We start from the raw sequence: 23,589 nt of genomic DNA on the forward strand, positions 1-23,589 counted from the left end.
GGTTAGAGTCCAGCTTCGTCTCACGGGTAAGTGCGGGCGGTCGAGGGCGGACCGGCGCTGCCGCGGTGGCGGGGCGGGGAAGGTATGCGGGGGGGGGGGGGGAAGGTAGGCGGCGGGGCCGGCCATCCCCCGGCCTTTGCTCCTGAACTACCATCGCGCGGCTGCCCTGCGATCACCCGGGAGCGACGTGAACTGTTAGGAGGCGGCGGGGTTAAATGTAGTTAGAGGGCAGCCAGGAGCGAGTGCGAGCTTGGTGCACGGGTGTTACCGAGGCCCCCCCACAGCTACAGATGAGCCACCCATGTAGGGGCTTCCAGCAGGGGCTCTTCTCTCCAGAGACTGCAGTTAATTGCCCTTACCCAGGGCAAGGCAGACCAGCAAGATGTCCCTCCTACACCACCTCACTTCTCAGTGACAGCCTGTATGCCAGTGTCATATACTGGGATCCGTGTATCCCAGTACTGGTCTCTCTAGTGCTATCTCCACAAAAGTTGCTGACTTCCTGCTTTTTAAGTGTTTCTCTGCTTGCATCCTCAAGGATCATGTTTGCTGCATTATCATATTGCTCTGTAGCCACCTCTTTGGATGGTTTCTGCCACCAACCCTAAGTCCTTTCCCAGTCTGATTGCTTTAAGGCACAGGAAGATTGGAGTACATTTGCATTTAAGAACTAGAGGAAAAAGAATTAAGTTCATGTATTTAGACAAAATCTTCCAGCTTAGCTTTCCTTGCCGATGTCACATTAAACTGTTTGCCTTGGTGTCGCTACAGTATAATCAAATGCTGTGTTACTTGTAATCTGAATCCCATGCTTGGTCTCAGTCCTGTATGGAAATCTTCAAAGCCCTCACATTAAACATAATTGCATTTTAAACTCTCATTTACTTCTCGCGCTTAGCATGTGCCACTTATCAGCTGAGGAAACAGGCATGGAAACACAGACTGGCAGTAAGCCGCATGCAAGATAGCCCTTTACCCCCTTGCCACCCTGTTCTTCGAATAGGTCTTAGAACCCTTTTAAGAAAAAGTTGCAGATGGGAGAGAACTTGCATCCCACCACCCATGTTCTCATCCTGGACTTATCCTTGGATATATCTTTATATGCCATTTCCACTACAGGATCCTAACCTGCAGCCCAGTGAGAAGACTGTAACTGGTCTGCAGCTAGAGACCGTACATCAAAACATAAAGCCACTCTATCATAGAAGTGTCATCGTACAGCATAGCTTCTGTCAGTCATACTGATATTAAGTAACCTTTGTCTGCTGCACGGATTACTTGAATTTAACCTGAACATTTGATCTTGGGAACTACGTATCAGAAAAAAATATCTTCCCCGTACTTCTCCATTTCAGGTGATTTTGAGATCTAGTCCATATTCAGAGCAGCAAATGGGGCACAAATATCACCTGAAAAAGGGCCCCCTAGAGGTTTGGTTGGTTTTTTTTCCCCACTCACACTCTTGGTGTTGGGGAGCTCATTTGCACCAATGGGAAATGAAATTCCACATACAGGATCTCAGTCAGGCAGTGTACAGGATCCTGGTGGGATTAGGAGTAGAATCCAAAGAGTGAAAACAAGAAAACTTAATGGGTTGGGATAAAGGCAGTTTAACAAGTAAAGCAAAAGCTGTGCTCACAAACAAAGCAAAATAAGGAATTAATTCCCCACTTCCCGTGGTCCAGGCAGGGGTTCAGCCATCTGCAGGCAGCCAGGGCTCCATCATGTGTTGCTTGAGAAGACAACTGTTTACACTGTTCTTACTCCCACCTCTCTTCAGGATGGCTCAGTGGTATCAGCTACAGCAACTTGATTCCAAGTTTTTGGAGCAAGTTCACCAGCTATACGATGACAGCTTTCCTATGGAGATCAGGCAGTACCTGGCACAGTGGCTGGAAAACCAGGACTGGTAAGCATAGAAACTGGCCTTCAGCTTATGTGCTAAGCAATGTTCTCATACATTCAGTTACAGGCAGCAGCAGAATACTGGGGAGGCAAGCTACTAGGTTAACCTTTACTGGTAGGACACTTCAGTAGCTGTGTGGGTGCTATAGCCTCTGTTCCTCCCCTCTTCAGGCTGCCTTTCTAGAGGGGACTGACACCTAGAATAACAAGTGTACTATCTATCTCATATTTCCCTTCGCCGTTCTGTAACAAAAGTGGCTGTTTTAAGACCCATCAGTTACTACCTTGGCAGTTCAGTCTCTCGCTGTTCACAGACTGAACTTTTTGCCAAGATTTTGTAGAGTGTCTTCTCTTTAGATGTGCATGGAATGGGTAAATGAAGTTGCACAGAACATGGCAAAAATTGAGCAGACAGCATTTTGTATTAAGGAAAGTCAATGAAACTGGCTTATATTGGAAGGTAATCGTTACTGCTTGCGTATACTACAACTGGAGTTGGGGATTAAAAATAATTTACTCCTGTATGTGTTTCTTGAATGTTGTATTAAAAGTGTATTTAACACAAGTATGCCTTAAACTATTATAGGGAACATGCAGCTAACAACGTCTCTTTTGCTACGGTGTTATTCCATGACCTGCTGTCACAGCTTGATGATCAATTTAGCAGATTCTTGATAGAAAACAACTTTCTGTTGCAACACAACATAAGGAAAAGCAAACGTAACCTTCAGGTATGCCTGGGGTATATGTCTATGCATTTGCTTCAATTACTTCAGTAGTGCAATTGGATGCCTCTAGGCAAATTACAGTGCGATGAGGGATCTTCACAGAGAAGGTGGGAATCCTAATTTAAAAACCAGAATCCAAATGTTGTCTTACTTTCAGTTTAATTTGCTACAGTTAGAAAGTTAGTTTCATTACCAGTACGATTACAGTTTCTGAGAACACGAGGAAAAAGAAAGTTCTAGTTTTTACAGTGTTTACTGTATGTATCTGGAGCACTTACTTGAATGTAGTTTCACTTTTTCCACCCCTTCCTCAGCCAGTTTCCTGAGCATCCTAATAAGTTTCTAATTCAAAACAAACACAGGGTAAGAAATCCCTCAAATATAACCACAGGACTACAGTTAATAGCAAAGGACTTGTCATTAGACAGCACTTCTGTGCATTGTATTGTACTGACAAAGAAAAGGGCCAAAGCAGTTGGCAGTGAGTGGCAGTGCAGAACTTAATCCTTAGTGACTTACCTACTTCTGTTAGTTGGTCCTCCTCTCCTCCCTGTAGGGCTCTATGCCAGGTGGTCTTCCATAGAGTCACTTTCTCCACAGCATATATTTCCACACACCTAGCTTCTCCTCACCACAAATTGGTGACTAGGGACTGTTTTCTGAACAAACAGGACCAGGCTGTACTTACCTGATAGTAACTACAGACCACCAATGAAAGATCAGTCAAGAAGGCTGGTACAGCTCAGCAACACCATCCCAAGTGGAGCAGGGTAATACTCAATCCAGAGCGTGTTTCAACTTTGTATGCATGTAAAACCATAAGGTTGAATTTGTATCCAGCCTTGACTCTGTGTTCATAAATGGCAGCTACACACATCTCCTTTACGTTACTGAGCAAGAGCTGTACCTGCCAAACTATAACCACTGCCCTTCAAAACCAGCAGTTGTACTTCAGAGGTGTGGGAGGGTGGCTCTCAAGAGAAGATGTGCTCTCTCTGGGACTGTAGGGTAGTACCTCACTTCTCCCAGTAATATCTCTGACTCTTTCCTGTTGTTTTGTGCCAAGTTTAATCTCTTCATACACTGATGAACTAAAATAGAAACTCATTCTTTGAGATGGTTGCATCTGTCACATCCCCTGTAACGCTGGAGTATATTATGCTATGACCAATGTGTTTCCTCTCTCACACACACACAGAGTTATCCACTGATCTTTTTGCCAGTCTGTTTACTGAAGTATAAGAAATTATGGGTATGAACTTTAACAACAGACTGTCTCTAATGCCAGGATAATTTCCAAGAGGACCCAATACAAATGGCAATGATTATCTGTAGCTGTCTGAAAGAAGAGAGAAAAATTCTAAGCAGTGCCCAGCTGTCAAATCAGGTAACAGTCTTGGAACATACTGCGATTGTATCTACCCTTTTCTATTGTTTGGGACAGAGGGAGTGGAAGAAAACTGAAAGAAGAAACAGGCTATCTTCTCTGCCCAGCAATATGTTTCCGGGCGACGAAAGAGTTAACGCTGATACGTACCAGCTGGACAGTGTGCCTTGTTTGTGCTGTATGAAGCATCTGGAGGGGAAATGGCCAGGAACTAGTTGCTATTCCTTGAGTGATACAAAAGCTATGCTTTTTTTTTTTTTTTTCATTAATTCTTCTGTATAGTCTAATGTACTCATCAGATTTTACTGCAATTTAATAATTAGTGCTTGCCTTGTTTCTCCAGCAAGATTCTAGCTTTTTTCTCCTGCATTTCACTCCCGCACTTACTCCATATTAAGCAGCTGAGCCTTGGTGTTCTCTGGACTGTCGCTGTGAGAAAATGATGCTTCCCCTTTCCAGTTGCCTCCAAGTATTTATTTATTACTTTTTTATTTTTTTAAATGAAGCCCGTTTTGTTCTTCTGAACTATGGGTAAAGCCATGTTCCGCTCCTTCCTCATCTGCTCTCTTACTTTTCATCTTTGTTTTTATCTTTTCAGAGAGAACTGTTTTGCAATAAAAAAAGATCTGCAGTTGGGAAAGGCATGTAAGCAGTACAGCTAGATGTAATCTACTTCTGTGTAATAAAGTGATGACTGACTGAGCATGACAAGTTCTGATACCAAAATACTTCCCCTTAGGGCAAGTTTTTGAATACATGTTGGTAGAGCGAGAACATTAAGGCATAGGGTTTCAACAAGGGGCCTAATGCAACTGTGTCCAAAGCAGCTCCTCTAAAAATGTGACTCTTACAGAGCCCTTGGAGCTGTAGCACAGCCATTCAGTTCCTGCTTTGGCCAATGATGCAGTTGGCAGTTGTGAGTGCTATGTATGTGATGCATTTGGTCATCAAAAAGGGAAATAAGTCATCCTATACTTACTGTTGGCAGTAGGTAAAACACCATGTCTTACCTCTGCTTTTTGGTAAATGTTCTCATTTCCCAAAGCTGAGAAGATAAAATGCAGAGCAAGAACAATTATAAGCATCATAAAAAATAAAGGAAAATCCCAAATGCACGAGTATGCTCAGATTGCCATCATAGTCTGACATAAATCTATGATGGGGGACCTCTGGCAGTTTACCAAATAAGCTAAGGTTGTCTAAAGTATTTAAGTTGAAGCGTTAGAGCAACAGTGCATTCCTGACTGTCTTGCAGTGGAGGAACAGCAAGCTTCTAACACCAATAGTACTGTTAACATGCAGAATGAAAAGATCCTGCCTTTTAAATTACTGCAGCTCTCTCTAAGTGATGTCATGTAATAAAATTCCTGAATGTTACTGAGGTCAGCTTTCAGAAAAACTATACAGAGATCTAAAATGTGCTTGAATGCTCAGTAGTAAAGAAATTACATACCAAGTTACCCCATTTGCCTATATACAGACATATCCTGTTCTTTACTCTTAGCCCATTTTTCTCCGTATGCATGAACGTAATACTTGATGTAGATGTCATCCAGCCTTCAGGGCTGCTGTTTCTTTGAAATACATTTAGAAGATACATGAAAATAAGAAGAATATATTTGTGCAGAGAGAAAACAAAATATGTTTATAGCTTTATATTGCTATGATGAAAATACATCATTACCACACAACAGGCAATTTTTAATCCTCCCTTGTTTCTGCAGATTCATCTGAACCCAATTTTGTATTATAAAGCCTTAGTATGATCTGTCAGAACCAGCCAGCTTCATCAGGTTGATTGTCAACAAAAGCCACTAACTTACATTAATGAAAAAGTATTTGCTGTCATCAGTCACTCTGGTTTGACTTCTGTTACTGTTCTGTTTGTTCCTCAGATGGAGGTAGGGGGTATACAGAACACTGTGATTGGGATGCTGGACAAACAGAAGGAGCTTGATGTGGAAGTTAAAGGTGTAAAAAACCGTGTTATAGTAAGTATAGTATAACTTTTTAAAGTAGTGTTTGTTAATTCGCAGATGTTGAAAACTTTCGGTACATGAGTTATTTTAAAATAAAAATAATGAAAAAATGGTTTGGTTTTCAAGTTATAACTGGTGATTGAAAATAGAAAGTAATTATTTGTTAGTAGCAACATAATACAGATTGGGATTTGACTGGTTTAGCCAGATCAAATTTCTTGTGCCTAAATTTTAACAACAACATTTTACCCATCTGAAGTACTAGCAACTGAGGAAACTCTGAAGAAGTGATATACTGACTAATTTGGTATTAACTAGAAGATAGATTTTCATTTAGCATATGTATTTATGGTCTTGTCATGACAGATATTGCTTGGAAAAAAGATTTCTAAGAATTTGAGGTTTTGTTTAAAATGCTGTGTACTGTTCCAAGGTTTCCCACTCTAGCTTAGGTTCTCATGAACTCCATATTTTCCATACTTTATTAATAACAATTATAGTTAACTAAGAGGAGGAAGGTTGAGTCAGTAAAAGGTTGTTAAGTTTAGGCATATTTCCTGTTAGGGAGGTCCAGGAAAAGGCATGGCTACAAAACTGGACTTCATCTCTGTAAAGGGTTGATACCATGCAATTCCTAATCACAAGTTACTCATTATATGAAGGTACTGAATAATTGTGGCCACCTTAATTTGTGCTTTGTAGGATGTGGAGCAAGACATCAAGACATTAGAGGATATGCAAGATGAATATGACTTCAAATGTAAAACCTTGCAGAATAGAGGTAATACCAAGGACATATCCCATTGCATGTACTTTCTCACGGTAAACTGCTGTCTTATGTCAGGATTCTAAACCTAATGAGATGTAGCCAAACTTATTGGCAATGTCCCTTCTTTATTAATTCTGCTTTGATAATGTCCCTCCTTCATTAATTCTGCTTTGTGCTGAAAGCTAAATTCCTGAAAATGCATTCTCTGCTTCTGTCCTGACAAGTAAAAGAGCCTCTTTGTTAATGCAGTGTTCTTTTGTCCTTTACATCCTTTTGGTACTAGAAATAGCAAACCCTATAGATTTTGTGATCATTCAACCTTACACCTGAATATTCAAGTTTAGTCTTCTCTTTGCCGTCTTGTATTTCACAAATGCCTTCCTGCTTCAAGTTTTGTAGGCGTTTGTCTACCAAGGGAAGCACATGCAGCTGGTTTCATTATATAGATCTGTCTTTTTGACTTTGTTCTAGAAAAGGCTTCAGTTTCCAACACAAATTAGCAGTTGACTGTCCCTCAGAACAGGGATGTGTTCAGAAGATATTAAGGGGAGCATTGAGCCACGATCTTGCTCTTTGTGTCTGGGGGCAGGTAGCACTTCCATGAGGCAGATGGGAACCTCTAACCTAAGGTCATTGGCAGCAGAGGTAGTAACTAGAGTGACTGTAGGATCTGTCAGCCTGGGCTATCCTCAGGAGGCTGTAAACATCCTCCCTTAAAATAACAGTTAGCTACTGTTGCAAGGTTAAATACTAATTATTCATGTCTGAAGTCAGCATGAGAACAAATTGCTCAGCATGTATCTTTATGCAATATAACTATTTTAGATTAGTTTCTTGCTCTTAAGAAGTAAGCAAACTCAAATCTCAATTACTTCACTGGGGTGACAGCTTTCCCTTGTGTTAGTGCTTCAGGTGTAGACTGTCCTTTCAGAAGCAAAAGGAATCATAATAACCTAGAAGGCAGTAAACATTTTCTCCCTTAAGCTTTAAAGATATACCTAGACATTAGCCAGGCAGGTCCCCTCCTCCCCTCAGTGGTTTTCTCACTCATACTTCAGCACTCCACCAGGCTCACCTTCACAATTTGGACTTATTTTACAGAGCACGAGTCCAACAGTACGTCGCAGGAGGAATATAAGAAAGAACAGATGAATCTCAATAAGATGTTTTTATCACTTGACCTGAAGAGAAAGGTAGCACTCAAGTTTTCTTTCAGGAGGCAGCAGCACTTCATTTTGACTGCATTTTCATTGGATTTTCATTGGCTTGGCATAAATTATGTAAAAGAAAACTTTTCTACTACTATTAGTTGTGTTAAGATTTCATTCTTTCCACCCTGACTGAAAATCTGGGATCTCTGTAAGCAATTCTGATTCTCTTTAAGGAGCCTTTACCAAACTCTCAGGTAAAGCAAAACAATAAGAGGGAAAAGGTGTCCTATCAATACCATTAGAGTTAAAAGTGCTCACTCTTCTTGTAATGCTCAAAACTCAAAACAGCAAACACTGGGTAATCCCAGATATACACCTGGGACATCCATGAAACATTGGCTCTTCAGAATTCAGCGATACTGAATGTGCTTTGTTTCTCCATTGTTCCTTCACTTAATGTAGCAACTACTCCAGTTAAAACAAAGCGGGTGTTTTCTAAAAGCAACCTCTGTTGACAGAAGTTAGTACTCTGAGATGCTTGCAGAGTTTTGCAAGACAGATAGCATTAGCTAAAACAGTACTTAGTTTTCCTGTGTGAAGTATTTTTAATAAACAGGGTAATTTAATACTCTCTGTAGGAAGTGGTGAACAAGATAGTACAGCTGCTGAATGCCACAGAGCACACACAGACTGCTCTTATTAATGAGGAGCTGGTGGAGTGGAAACGCAGGCAACAGACAGCATGCATTGGTGGCCCACCCAATGCCTGTCTTGACCAGCTACAGAACTGGTAAGTCTGTATTCAAGGACTGCATTGGACAGGAACTTGTAAATGTTTTACAAGAACACTGGATCTGTGAAATACCCTGGTGATTTGTATTATACATTTTCATTCTGTCACAGTATAACTACGTTTCATTGATTTTATTACCTTACCATGTTTCCAGTGAGAAAGAAGTGTTCTCTGTACACTGCCTAGTCCTTTGGGACAATCACCTGCCGTCTCAGCATTATTACACTACAAAAACATGCTAACAGTAATAATACTGTGTAATTGTAGGTTCACTATTGTTGCTGAAAGTCTACAGCAAGTTCGTCAGCAGCTCAAAAAGCTTGAGGAGCTGGAACAGAAGTTTACCTATGACCCTGATCCCATCACAAAAAATAAACAAGTTCTGCAGGACCGAACACACAGTCTTTTCAAACAACTCATCCAGAGGTAACAGACAAGAAGTGTCTTTTTGCATGAATAAAGGGATGGAGAGCACCTTCTCTTCCGTTTCCTCAATGTTTCCTGAATGCTAACTTTGCATTTTCTGAGGTTTTCCTAGGTTTGTCACAAACATTAAAATAAATGACCATTTTTGAGATTTACCCCATCTAGGGTTTCCACAGGTTTAGGCCCATGGAAAGGGTTTGTGATCAGTCATCATTTAACTTGGCAGGAGCTGTGCTACAACATGCGTTGACTACAGAATCAAACTTTTAGGCTGCTAGTCCTTTTCATGCTTTAAGCTTCAGCCCTGCAAAGCTCTGGTAAATGGAGGCAGGAAACTATCTGCCCTAACCTATGCCCAAGGTAAATGCACGCTAGATTCTCCAACCCATTGTCTCTGGGCACATCTTTTTCTTGAGCTTAGAGATGTCAGCCCTATTTCTACCATCTCCACGATGCAAAATCCTGTAGCTGGTAGTTGTCAAACATAAGATCAGAGTCCCATTCTGTAAACATACAGTAGGCAAATTGATGCTGCAGAAGACTTGAATCTAGCAGATAAGAGAGGGGCTTTGATACAGGAGGTAACACTCTGTTATGGGGGGGCTAGAACCCAGGTTTTCTGAGTCCTGTTCAGATGCCTTGACCCCTAATCTTCAATTGGAAAACATAGGTACTGTTTTTTAAATGAAGTGAAGGCAATGAGGAAGAGCTGTAGAAATCCAGCTGCTGTTTAGTTACCTGTAAGCTACTGTTTAGTTATCTTGCCTGTAAGTATAGTTGAAGGAAAGGTCTCCATGCTGCACAGGGCTAGGTAACAATTTCAGGATTAGGTCTACACAGTACAGTTCTACACAAAAAGGCACCCAAAAGAGAAACAGTTTGGAGTGTCAGATCAAGTTAGCCTCAGGAGGTTCCTTCATGGGGTTAGCTAGCCATTATCAAATCCCCAGCTAGTTTATCTGGCTCTTCGGCATGTTCTTACATAGCACTGTAACTAAGTGTAGCAGGCACTGGGATTGGCAAACAAAGCAACGCTCTCCTTACTTGGATTGTGCTGAGTTACATCAGTAACTCATATGCCGTTTGATTTTAGGGAAGTTTGAGGTAGTGCTGTCCTTCCACAAGCCATCAGTATATTTAGGAAAAGCCAATCCTTATGAAATCACTTTATACTTGCAATATTTCTAGCCCCATTGATACAAATGAACTACTGGTAATTCACTGTTCTTTTGAAGTTCGCTTTTTACATAACTTCTTATTCCTTAAGTACAACATTGATAAATAAGAGTTCTTTTAATCTGTTCTTTCCATAGCTCCTTTGTGGTGGAGAGGCAGCCTTGCATGCCAACACATCCTCAGAGGCCACTAGTCCTGAAGACAGGAGTACAATTTACTGTAAAGCTAAGGTGTGTTTTCCCCTTTCCCCTTTCCCCTTCCTGTTTTGTGGTAATCCTGTTGTGTCACCAGCTTCCTACAGCCGAGAGGATTGCATATCTTACACTTGTAGCCCAGGTGCTGTGGTCAAGAGGAGGAAAGTGCCACATGGCAGGGAGTCTGTCTTCTAGCAAAGTTTAACTTGCATTAACGGAATTGAGGGACATTGAATATACAAGAAACACATCCAGAGGCAAGAAAATATGTGCAGACAACTTTGCCAGCAAAACCAGTAACTTGTCCATCTACTTTCCCCTCTAAACGCTATCTTGTATGGAGCAAGCTTGGAGCCTGTATGCAACCCTGAGTTGTGCAGCTTAAATATATATCTGTGATAAGTAACATAGTAGAAGAGAATCTGTCTTTTGCAGCTGCAGTCATTCAAAAAAAATTCTCTTTCCAGATTGCTGGTGAAATTGCAAGAATTGAACTACAACTTGAAAGTGAAAGTCTTATTCGATAAGTATGTTGCATTTTTCTCATCCCTGTGTTTATTAATGGTAAGCAGTCCCCATCTTCAGACATCCAAAAGGCAGTGATATTTTAAGTGTTGAGTTGACCAGGAGTAGGCTGGTTCTCCATGGCAGCAGGTATACCCTCCATTTTTTATACTCATGCCCTTGCTCTAAATCTCTCTGCCATTGGAGACATGTCACAGAGTACAGACAACTTCATCTTCTCACCACTAGCTCCACTCGTGTGCACCAAGGAGAGCCCACTGCTGCTAAATCAGTCTAAGCACAGAGCAGCACTTGTGCTTTTGCAGAGCACATGCTGCCCTTCTCTGTTGTGGGAGTTTCACTTGGGCTAGCACTAGATGAAAGCAGAGAATTGAGCTTCCAGTTGCATGGAATTCAGTCATGTCTTCTAAAAGTCCTACTTTTTGGGTAGTCCCTAGTGAAGAATAGCTATTCTAAAGCTATCTCTGAATTAAGAGTATAAGCAGTCTACCATTAACATATCACATGTTCCCAGTTTGTGGAAAACTTAAAGCAATCTAAGCTGACTACTACCAATGTTTTGTAAGCAAGTTCATTTTTTTAAAAGCAATACGGTTCAGATGAATTTAACACTTACTGTAAGGACAGGGAAAGAAATGTAACAGGCTGTCCAAAATAATGACAGTGGCCATGCTTGCAAGAAAGTAGGTGGGTTTTTGTCTTGCCATTCAAGCCTTTTGGGGGCATTCTGTTCATTTGAAACACCTCTGGGGTCCAGAAGCTTGAATGGAATTGGGAAAAGGAAATGAAATTCTTATGTGGTGGATGTGGGGGCTGAGGCTTTGAGAAGTGCAGATAAAACACAACTCAGTAAAATCCCAAGGGTTGGGAAAACAGATTGAAATGGCACAGCAATTTATTTGGTAAGTTGTATGGCTTGAAAGCAGATTTGGAATAACAGTACTATATAATTTCTCAGACCAAGAGTTAAAACCTATCCAGTGAAAGAAAAGACTTTGATTATAAACCTACCATACCAAAATTTAAGCCTCAGTAAAAGACACCCTGTGTAGCACAATATTGATGTTGACTGCATGAACCAGTTGCTTCTTCTTTTACACTTTGTGCACTTTTCGCAGAAGCATTTATCAATTCTCAATCTGCTCTATCAGCCACTAAAACACACACACATTTTCTGTCTGTGGAAGAATCTTTTAGAGATTGTTACTTTGTCTTTTTTTCTTTTTGACAGAGATGTAAGCGAGAAGAACTCGGTCAAAGGGTATGTGGCATCAGTTTGGTATGTTCATGTTGGGTTCTTTCAATGAACTTGAGACTCAAATCATTTTTCTCTCTTTGAGAAGGTTCAGGAAATTTAATATTTTGGGAACAAGCACAAAAGTGATGAACATGGAAGAATCCACTAATGGAAGTCTAGCAGCAGAATTCAGGCACTTGGTACGGGATTTTTTTGTCTTTTATTAACACATCCATTTAATTGTGTGGGTAGAGGGTGTGGTAGGAAGGAGACAAATTGTTTTTATTATTGAAGTCATAGTTTTCTTTTCTATTAGAGGAACTGTGGTCATCTCTGCTTTTCTTTGTTCGTCTCTTTTTGAAATCTTTAGCCTGTTTCAATTGAAAAGCTACTGCTTTTGTCACTGAAATAGGGCCAGAAATGAAAACGAGTATTTGCTGCCATACAGTTTATGTTGCAATGAGTTCCTTGGAGGAGTAAGAAAAATAAGCCTAGAAATGCTTTTCTGGGTCTTTAAGAGGAAGGGTCGCAGGTAGGAAAGCTTAGACTATTTTAAAGAGTTTTGGGTCTGGAAGATGGAATGGACAGCTACAAGAAAGTCAGTGCCTTCAGCAAACTATACAACACGTCTGATCTGCAGATTGTGAGATAAGTCAAATTGGTTCCACCATTACAACATGAAAGGAAGAATTCAAGTCCTGACAAGTGAACATGGGATTTCCCCTTCCTCCCTTCATTGCCCAGAACAGATGCTGTGTAGAGCTTATTGTCCATTTCAGAGGGGTACTTCAATAAACCACTATTTCATCTAATCCTTTCCAATTTCACACTACTTCTGTTCTTATAAGGCTTCTTACATAAAGACATCACATCATAATGGTGCAATATCTATTTTCACAGATGAATAGTTTATAAAATAGTAGCTACCTACAATTTAATCCTTTGGCTTCCACAGCTTAGAACCAAATAGAGTCAGACACTAGTGCAGCAAGTTTGCATACAGTTGAACTACCAGAGCATGCAAACATTTCCATCCTCTACCACTTTCATTTGTGGCTGATGTAAATGACAGGGTATTTTTTTTGTCTGTTTGCAGCAACTGAAAGAACAGAAAAATGCAGGAAGCAGAACAAATGAGGTAAGCAGCACTCACCTTGTTTGTAAAGCTTTTGCATAATACTAAAAAGGCATTTAAGATGGTGCTCTGCTCAACCCCACAAGGAACCACAGGGGATGACAGACTAATAGGAGACAAGTTGAGTCTCTTCAGAAATGTATGTGTAGATGGTGCCTACAAATGAGAATGGCTGCCAGAATGTTGTCACCTCAGGGCTCTCCCTCACTGGCATCTAGCTTTAGCAGGACTTTCAGGCAAGGACAGATTTCTCTATGGCTTCCAGGTAGGTGCAAAAAACTGCCTAGAGAATACCTATTGTAACAGGCAGTTTTAGGAGGTCAGCATCATCACTTGAATTCGACTTGTAAACTGAGGTCTAGAGCAAGTCATCTTGATCAGAAAAGGTTTTTCCTTTGTGATAAATCCTCTTACCTTCCCCATAAACAATTTTCAATCTCTGAAAGGTTTGTTGGCTTTTGTTTCTTTTAAAGGGTCCTCTCATTGTAACAGAAGAACTTCACTCTCTGAGTTTTGAGACACAGCTGTGCCAGCCTGGCTTGGTAATAGACCTAGAGGTATGTCTTAGGTGATGCAAATGGACTTAAATTCCTGTATGTCACTCATGCTGACAATCTAAACTTTCTTTTTCTTTTGTTTTTTAGAAGTATCAAGCACTTTCAGTTATTTCAAATATATGAATGACACTTCACAACATCTCTGCATAGACAGATGCACTGAGAATGCTGTCAAAACTCTGGCTAAATAGGAGTAGATGTGCTTTGCAAAGTGTCTGATAACCAACCCTGTGCCTTAAGCTCTCTAAGTATCAGTTTTAATTTATTTCAGAAGCAATATGCTATGAACTTTACCATTACTATCAGTGCTGTCATAACTGACACTAAATGAGAAAGTCTTGATCAGACAAAACCACATCTTTCTAATAATTCATCATAGTAACATTTTCACCCCTACACACAGACTTTGAAAAGTTAAGATGATGCAAGTGAGGAATTACAATGGAATTGAGTTTGTAGGTAGTCTAGAGGAGGACAGCAGGACCAGTGCAGGGTAGCCCAACATGTTTCCTTTTGTGTCCCTTTCAGACCACGTCGCTCCCCATTGTTGTTATCTCAAATGTGAGCCAGCTTCCAAGTGGATGGGCTTCTATCTTATGGTTCAACATGCTGTCTACTGATCCCAAGGTATTTAAAAAGAAAATGTATGAGAAATACCATTTGCTGTTTTCAAGCATTGTCTGTATACCAGTGGCTGCTGCATTTTTTTCCATGCACATGACTCTTAATGGCTTTTAGGTACAGAGAGAAGCACAGTGACTTACTTCCCTATGCTAAATAGATCAATGTTTCAAACCCACATAAGGATACTACTATACATTGTATTCAGCATATATAGTACACAGTGAGAAGCCAAATAAACATCCAGGAATTCAAATATAGCACACTTGAGTGATCTAGGAATTCTGCCCACTGTAAGAAGGCAAGTCCAAAGCAGAGTCATCATCCCAGAAGTTGCTTTTCCTGGTAACGAGTCAGAATAGCAACTTGCTTTTGCAGCATTGTCTATTCTTAAGTCTCCATTTTGTTTCAGGATTATGCTTCTGTAAATTCAAATGCCATTCCAAAATTAATATTTATTGACTATAGATTGTATTTTTCCCTTCCATTCCAGAACTTGTCCTTCTTTCTGAATCCACCTTATGCAAAGTGGTCTAAACTTTCTGAAGTTCTGAGTTGGCAGTTTTCATCTGTAACAAAGAGAGGACTTAACGCAGATCAGCTGAGCATGTTGGGAGAGAAGCTACTTGGTATGGTCTGCTTCCATCACACATGGCCTGTTTGAACTGGACCTAGTTCTAGGTCTTTTCTGCAATCTGTTTTAAGTTGTCATTTCCTCTCATACCTTTTCCCCCTCATACAATATCTCTTTATAGGACTGAAGTGTTTTCAGTATGGTAGAGTTTGTAAAGGTCATGACAAAATCTGCAGTTCTAACTTACGAGCTCTGTTCATAAGTTAGAAGTTCTAAGTCATAATGCAGACTGGGGATACTTCTGCTTTTGGAAGAGCTACTGCATGTGTTTAGTCAATCTTTGAGGTGACTGTCTTTATTTTTTTTGTTTTGTTTTTAAATCGATCTCCATTAATTTTAACTTCATGTGTGTCTTCAGCTACAGTAAGGGTTTTCTCTGCATAAACAGAGTTGCAGTATCAAAATGCAAACACTATGAAACTATTAAAGGATATAGAATTTATCATCTCCCAGATAAGAGTCCTTAGTAAAAGCCTAACCATCCATGAGTTGTTTCCAAGCTCTTCATCAGTTTGCCTTATAGGCAGGGCACTTGACACTGCTACTGAGTGTGCATAGTAGACTCTAGATAAAAATACTGTTGATTCGGTATATTCCACTAACCTTAAGTTTCAGGAAATATTTATACTTAAAGAGATTTGACATTAGTGGGTCTAGGTGGCAAGTACAGCATTTCAGTGTCTAATTCCCTTCCTCTGATTTCCCCAAGACATAAGATGTGACAAAAAGCTTACTGATTTAATAGATTACTTGTCAAAATTCCACAGGGAAAGTAATTTTTTTGTTTTAATTAGCCACCATGAAGACAAAGTGACCACTGACATATTTTGTGGTCAGCTTGCATTTCAGAGCTTCAGAGATTTTGTCAAGCTCTGGTAACAGTAGGGATGCTATTTAAATCTTATCTCTATAGCCAGAAGTATTTCACTACTGAAAAAAATCCAGGTATTTGAACATGACATATCTGGGACTCCTTAATGGAAGCTAACAGGGTGCCAGCATACAACTCGCTGTTGTGATGTGAAAGTTGACAGAATCTTGATCTCTTAAAATTAGCAGCATCAGAAACAAGCTTCCCTAACCCAATTTACTTTTAGAGAGATGAGAGGAAAAAGCATCATATTTCTGACTTTATTGAAATCTGTGGCATGATCTGTAATGGAAGGAATTTGGCTCTGAATACAATATCAGGGTCTGCAAAGCTTTAGCTACTGTACTCACAGCATAGTATTCTCTTTGTGGTTTGGCTGTGGTTTATGAAACACTGTTGACATAAAAACAAGGCAGGGAGGAAACGATTGCAACAGGAGCGAGATGAGTCTGTTGTGGGGCAGACCTAGGAGCCAAGAGTTCCTGGGGCAAAAGCCTACAAGTCACTAGAATTGAGACAGTAGAGTGCTTAATCTAATAAAGCCATTGTAGGGTCTGCTGAGCTTCTACAGAAAAGCTTACAGGTTGCAGTTTTCTTGTTTTGCTGGAGAGATGTGCAAGATTACAGTCCCCTTTCCATTTCAAAATGGAAGCATTTTGTAAGTGGTGAGTGTTGGGTATAGCACAGTGTAGAAAGTGTCAGAAGGAATTGGTGCCCGTAATCAATAAGTTTGTATTGGAATGCATACGTTTGGTTATTCTGATGCAGTGAACTCCAGAGGGGAACTTTGCAAGCTCTCTGTACATGAGCTGTGAAAATATAGTAGCCTTCCATTTCATTTTAGTCCAACAGCTCAGAGTTGTAAATAAACAGTCAGAACTTGGTTCTCCAGCTACTTTCCCTTCAGCCTTACTAAGTAACTTATGGAACATGACTGAAGTCAATTTATTCTGTCCAGGGCCAACAAGTGGAGGATCTCACGATTGCCTTATTCCTTGGACAAGATTCTGCAAGGTATGAACACAATTTAAACATTGAGATGGAAGAGGGAGCTTTGTCTTGGTTTGTTTGGCTTTTTTTCCCAGGGTACTTTCTCAGTAGTGTCCCCTAATTATTCTGGAGCTTACATGGCTGTGGGAGGTTTTGGTGGTGAGGTTAAGGTAGCAGCAGAAAGAGAAAAAAGGGCTCATAATAGCAAGGAGTAGGTGATTTTGAGATTGCTTTTGAGCCACATAAACTACCCTGAAAGATGCATTTTCCTAACACAACGTTTTAATTATTAATACAGTTGCTTTTAGTAGTTCTCCATTTTAGCTGTTACAGAAAATGTAAAGCCAACCAAACCAAAACCAAACAGCAAGATGGTCATAGGGAAGGATGCTTGTGAGACTAGGGACAACTGGATTAGGGTGAGAATTAGCACAGGATGGCCAGGGGGGGTCAGCACAGTGACAGAAAAATGCATCATTATATTCCGTAACCCCAGCTGCATCAAGACAGGATGACATTTCACATTTTCTTTGGCTTTTTTTTTTTAGTTGTCCTAAACTGGTATAAATAAGCAGGTGATGGTAGCAGGCAGGAACAGACTCTGGGGAAAGAGCAAAGCTCTTGTGCCCTACAAGCACTCAAATTCATTAATACAGGTGTCTCATGGGGAATTGAAATCGAGTCTGAACAGAAAGTGTCTCTAAGCTGTTCTGCTAGCCAGCCTGGTTGAATGTCCAGTAGGATGGTTTGGATGTCCAAGAGCTGTGATAAGGCCCAGGCAGGAGCCAGCGCCTTTGCTTTTAAACCAGAGTTTTTGCAAGAGAAGCTATGGATGATGTTTGTGGGTACTGTAGGCTTAAACAGGCGTTTCTGTCACACTGCCTCTTGCCTTAAGATTCAGTACATGCTTCATGCCCAATAGTTTCTGTCCTGGAGTAGAGAAACAGAAAGGGGGGGGTGGGGTGGGAATTGTAAGAGAATATGGGGAGGGTGGGACAGAAGAAAGAGGGAAGAAAAACGCTACAACAAGTAGATGCTGGCAGGATTGAGAGCTTGCACCCTCTCTGCTTACCAAAACTCATGTTTTGTTACCTTTGTTCTCCCACCCCTGTCTTGCCATATTCTGAATTCCAGGAAAATATAAATGATAAAAATTTCTCCTTTTGGCTGTGGATTGAGGGAATCCTGGAGCTTATTAAGAAACACCTCCTGTGTCTCTGGAATGATGGGTAAGACCGGACTGAAGTTAAAGATCTGGTCATTGCCTTCTATCTCCATTTAGGCTAGAAATTCTGTCCTCAGGTCCTGAGGTTGTTTATGCAGATCCAATAAAGGGGGGCTTGGAACTAGAAAAGTCTGAGGCAAATGAATTCTAGTAGTGAGGAAGCTCTAATGAGGCAACTGCTTAAAGCAAAACCAGCAGATGACCAAGCTGTCCCATCTAAGTCACAGAGCAGGGCTTTGAATGTTTGCTATTTTTTTGCCTCTGCTCCCACTGTAAGTAGGTTCTTTTCACACCCTAGAACCCTCTTCTCTGATGGGGAAGACTGAAGTACAAAGTCGTGAAGGGATCATCCGCGTTTGAACCGAAACACAAAAACCCTACCCACAGGCCTATTGTGAGCCTCCTGTAGGTGGCAGCAGCCACACTGAACATCTGTATCTTCAGTGAGTCCAGAAAGTAGTCTTTATTGATTTAATAGAGTATTATTAATTAGTAAGACCCTGCCGGAAGGAAAACCAGCTCATTTGCCCTTTACTACAGGTTTAGTAAACTTTCAGTTCTGGTATTGCCGATTTCAGAAGTAACTGCTGCCAAAACCAGGACAAGCCAAGGTCACAATCCTGCGTTTTAGATTTAGCCACATTATGAAACCCTGTCAATAGCACAGGGTTTAGCCACATTGGAGCATCCTTGCATCCCACATTTTCAGGATCTACAACAGCAGGGTTCTATCGTGCTACATTCAGCAGCAGGCTGCAAATGATTACCCCCTAGTTTTGTCAAAGCCTCTTTGCACTGCCCAAAACCTACATATTTCTTAGCTAAGTGGACTCCAGTGCAGCAGGGGCTTTTGTCAGCATTACTGAAAGAGAGTTGCAGTTCTCTCTTATTCAGTGTTCTGCCTCAGCATGGTTGCATGCCTGCAGGATTGTTTTTGCATGTGGCTCTCAGAGCATACAGTCTTGAGTAGAGCTCATTTCTCTCAGGTGTGAGGACAATCCCCTGCTTAGGGTTTAACAGAAAGAGGTGGTGCAAGTCAAATCCTGAATGTAATCAAAACCAGAGATTTAGTGCAATTTGGTTTTCCTCCCTCAGCTGGCTTTGTTGGATAGAGATCTTTATTGCCTAGAAAGGCAAAAAGGGAAACTGAAGGGAAAACTTGTCAACTGCAAAGATACTTTAGTGGGAGAGACAAATCTATAGTATTAATTAGAATAGAGACTCCCTTTCTTTACAAAATAGTAAGTACTACAGCCTTAAGGATTTGAAAGATGGGAAGGCAAGAGACTTTCATTATATCTAGGATATTTCCTACTGAACACATTTATTACCTAAAGCATACCATTAAAAAACAAAACAAACAAGACCCCATAGAACAGGCCCTCTGAATTTCTAAGCAAAACCATGGTTTAATAGGTTTTGTGCAGAAGGCACTTTCCTTAATTTAATGCACAGAAGGCCAGCATCGGCACTCAAAACTTAATTATTGATAGAGTATTTTGAGGAATAAGCAGCATTATAAATAAATTCTGACTGTTTATAGAAGCAGTTGGGGTATGAACAGGGTTATGCCCTAATGCTGCTGGCTTGTACAACTTCCTCCCCAGTACCTCTTCAGACCAACAATCCATTTCTTACAGTAACTGCTGGCTGGGATCTGACCATATTACATACATATAGCTTTACTTCTGCTTCTACCTCATAGCTTTTATTCTGAGCTCAGAAAAACATCTGTATAAGCCACCAGACTGAAGGAGGAGTGCTAGGGGAAGCTGTGGCAACTCATGGCTTCCACACAGTAGCCTGCTACTAGATTTCCAGCTACTAGATAGCCTGCTGCTAGATTTCCAGCTATTCCCAAGACAATGCCTTCTGTGAGGCTTTCACAAGTACTTCAGCACTTTTGATTGACAAAAGCTTTTTAGTTCTCCTAGCTAGCCCAGCATAGGTTTTACATTGAGTAAACTCAGCTTTGTTTTCAACATTACAGTTGCATCATGGGTTTCATCAGCAAAGAGAAAGAACGTACTTTATTGAAGGACCAGAGTCCAGGAACATTTTTGCTAAGGTTCAGTGAAAGCAGCAGAGAGGGAGCAATCACATTTACCTGGGTAGAAGGATCTCAGATTGGTAAGTCAGTAACAGAGAACTTCTTTGTCTTCAAGATACAAGCTTACATCAGAAGAAGTCATGTTTATGCTCTTCTCTTTCACACTGAGAACCAATGCAATACACCACCCTAGCAGTCCCAACCCTTACAAGCAACAAGCTGCAAGCAACAGCAGACACATACCTTAGTGTTAGCTCATAAGCCACGCTGTCAATTGGTGTTCAAGGTTACAGCTAGGACTAGCACCACTTCTCAGGTACTGCTTCTGGCCTGGAAGTCTGTTGAGGACTTTACTAAACCCTACATCCACAGTTTTTTTCTTAGCAAGACACCTTTAGTACATGTGCACCTGCATCTCCCTCCAAACACATAGCACCTTATCCCTCAGATTCATTTTGTCATTCCAAACACAAAATACACCAATAGCAAGGGTATGCTATCCCTGCATGTGCCTTCCTATCCCACAGAAGAGTTTTGCTTCCTTTGATGGTCATTAAATACTGATCTGCAGCACAGACCTATGAATTTGTGGAAGTGGCTGCAGCTTTACTGGGCAGTTACAGAAAACAACTTTGAAAACACCTTTAAGAGTTGCTGCTTCTCTCACCTGCAGAGCCCCAGTTCCATTCAGTGGAACCATACACCAAGAAGGAGCTTTCTGCTGTTACTTTCCCTGACATCATTCGCAACTACAAAGTGATGGCAGCTGAAAACATTCCTGAAAATCCACTGAGATTTCTGTACCCAGATATACCCAAAGACAATGCCTTTGGCAAATATTACTCCAGGCCTAAGGAGGGTAAGTGCTATAAATGACTCACACAGTGTAAGTGTGATGTTTGTTCTGGAGGTACTTGTGCACTGTGTAATAGAAAGAAAGGGTGGCAGTCGGAGTGAATGTCTTGGCAGCTTATCCCATGCTTGAGTGCTGCTCAGCTGAAAGGTGAGAACAGGCACCTAAGCTTTAGTAGGTTAAGAAAAGGTCTGGTTTTAAAGAGGCACAAGATTGAGATCCAGTCAGATCAGAACCTGAAAATGTTGCTTCACTGGCCCTCTGATTCAGCTTTCAAATGAGCCTGTGAGACACTTCAGAGATGCAGGTTCTGGCTAACAGCTGGACCCGTGACTCATATTTGACTGTTACACAGGACTGATCCTGGCTGTGTGGGCCTGGCAGGATGTGTTGATGCAGCTACATCAAACCTAAGGAGAGGTTTTGTTCCCCATTTTCTATAGGGGAAAAACAGAAACGAAAAGCGGACTAAAAAATGGAATGAAATCATCTTAGTGCTGTAAAATGCATAAGAAAGAGACTTGCACATTATCTGGGTCACAGGCTTTATTTTTGGTACAATAAAAAGATAGCAAAGTGAAGTAAACTTGCTAAAAAAACCCCACCACCACCAAGAAAAAAACCCACCCAAACCCAAGCTTTTTTCCTTTTTCCCCTCCTTGAAGCACCAGAGCCTATGGATTTGGATGGTCCCAAGGGAAACGGCTACATCAAGACTGAGTTAATCTCTGTATCTGAAGTGTAAGTTTCTACAGAAATGCTGGGTTTCTAGGAGCTGATCATAAATTTTTTGCTATAGTTTATGTCTCTTCACAGTATTTAAAGTGAGGGGGCCCTGTCAGGGGCCCCTCTTTCCCTTTGAGGATCTGATCACACCACATTCATGCAGTGCTGTGTTTGAAAGACCGTTTTTAGGTAAAACCCCAAGAAACTTACAGGTAGTTGCACTGGCAAATAATTTCATGAAAAGCAAGTTCTTAAAGACTTGTTGGATTTGCTTGATTACAATGTAGATCACTGAGTAGTCCCAGGTTTCATTTAAATCCATGCTGGCTTTGCAAAGCATGGCGTATTGCTCATAGGCTAGGTCTTCTTCACAGGAGACCTCAGTAGTAGCCCTTCTGGACTCAGAGCTAGACATGATAGCTCAGGTGTGCCTCACTTTAGTGAAGGTTTGTCCTTATCCTTCTCCTTCTGTTAGCCACCCTTCCAGGCTCCAGTCTCCAGAAAATCTGCTCCCCATGTCTCCTGAAGAGTTTGATGAGGTGTCCCGGATGGTGGGCCCAGCAGAGATTGACACTGTGGTATGTATCATAACCCAGCCTTTTGCAGGAGGGCTCAGCCAGAATTTGCTTTCTCCTTTTTTTTTTTTCCTTTCAAATGCATAGGAAAAGGTGGGAATCCAGAGTTAGACTGGGATTGCTATCAGTTGTTGTTTCCACTTGTTTGTGAGGATGGGGATAGGGATGAAGAACAAGAGAACAAAACTACCAATGTGTATCTTGCAGGAAGGGATGAAGGGATGAAGGAGTAACACTGTGGTCCTTCTTGTGGGGTCTGGGTGAGGAGGAAAGCTGGAGGAAGGTGTGGGGCTTGCATTGTTGCCTTTGCAAGGCTGGCAAGGTACTGCCTGTTAACAGAGCAGAGCCATCCCTTTGGGGTGTGCTTCAGAAAAAAACCAAATCCCAGCTTCCTCCCTCCATGGTAGTTTGATCCTAAGATGCAAACCTGGTGCTACTTGGTGAAGACCTGGTTGTGCTCTGTGGTTAGCAAAAACTAGAGCGTTAGGGCTTTATTTGGCTAGTTTAGTTGACATTTACTTTTCTTGTTGCAGATGTGTTCAGCGTATTCAAGTTAAAGGTTGAGCTTCTTACTGCATCATTAACATCATTGATTAGCTTATGCATCCTGCTTTGCAGCCAATGACTTGGTGACATGCTTCACTTCAGTTTTTTGGTTTCTCCACCTGAAGGTCCAGTGGCAAGTTTTAACTAATGGGAATATAAACAGCAGTCTGAGTAGCCTCCTTCCATGCACTTCTTTTGTTTAGAAGCTCTTTGTTAAAGTATTTCCAGTTAGTGAGATACCGTACCAGAGTGAAGATAGGAATGAGAGGTCCTCAGCAGGAGTGATGAGTAACATGCATTTTTTGTGTAATGGAATTAGTTAAATATAGTGTGTAAAACAGCTGGCTGTACATAGAAGGCTTCAAACGAAAGCTAGTTCTTTTGCAGAGGTTCTGTTCAGAGAGCTTGCACCTTTTGCGTAACTGTGTCTGAAGAACTTTCATAGCTTTGAATTTTCATCTGTGTCGCAGAAAGGAGAAGAGAAACACTCTGCCGGTGTATGCCACACTGAATCCATCCTGCTGGAGTTTGTCCTG

General features: G+C 41.1%; 1 protein-coding gene across 2 annotated transcripts; it reads left to right on the forward strand.

Moving 5' to 3' along the window:
- The first annotated feature begins 21 nt into the window (after nucleotides 1-21).
- Nucleotides 22-23,410, forward strand: STAT1 (signal transducer and activator of transcription 1). 2 transcript variants are annotated; one of them, XM_062610005.1, is made up of 24 exons: nucleotides 22-26; nucleotides 1,781-1,909; nucleotides 2,492-2,636; nucleotides 3,922-4,020; nucleotides 5,916-6,011; nucleotides 6,702-6,780; nucleotides 7,870-7,961; nucleotides 8,558-8,709; nucleotides 8,980-9,138; nucleotides 10,452-10,544; nucleotides 10,976-11,035; nucleotides 12,265-12,294; nucleotides 12,377-12,470; nucleotides 13,367-13,408; nucleotides 13,879-13,962; nucleotides 14,491-14,589; nucleotides 15,077-15,212; nucleotides 17,047-17,102; nucleotides 18,213-18,307; nucleotides 20,294-20,433; nucleotides 21,027-21,212; nucleotides 21,872-21,947; nucleotides 22,408-22,510; nucleotides 23,041-23,410. In XM_062610005.1, the coding sequence occupies exons 2-24, from the start codon at nucleotides 1,782-1,784 to the stop codon at nucleotides 23,062-23,064; spliced, it is 2,268 nt and encodes a 755-aa protein (XP_062465989.1). In that variant the 5' UTR covers nucleotides 22-26; nucleotide 1,781; the 3' UTR covers nucleotides 23,065-23,410. The 2 variants fall into 2 exon arrangements, with proteins under 2 accessions (XP_062465989.1, XP_062465990.1); XM_062610006.1 differs by lacking the exons at nucleotides 10,976-11,035; nucleotides 12,265-12,294.
- Nucleotides 23,411-23,589: the final 179 nt, after the last annotated feature.

This window comes from Pezoporus occidentalis, unplaced genomic scaffold, assembly GCF_034315485.1.
Source record: "Pezoporus occidentalis ecotype Australia unplaced genomic scaffold, CSIRO_AGI_Poc_V1 ctg143, whole genome shotgun sequence".
Taxonomy (NCBI): Eukaryota; Metazoa; Chordata; class Aves; order Psittaciformes; family Psittacidae; genus Pezoporus; species Pezoporus occidentalis.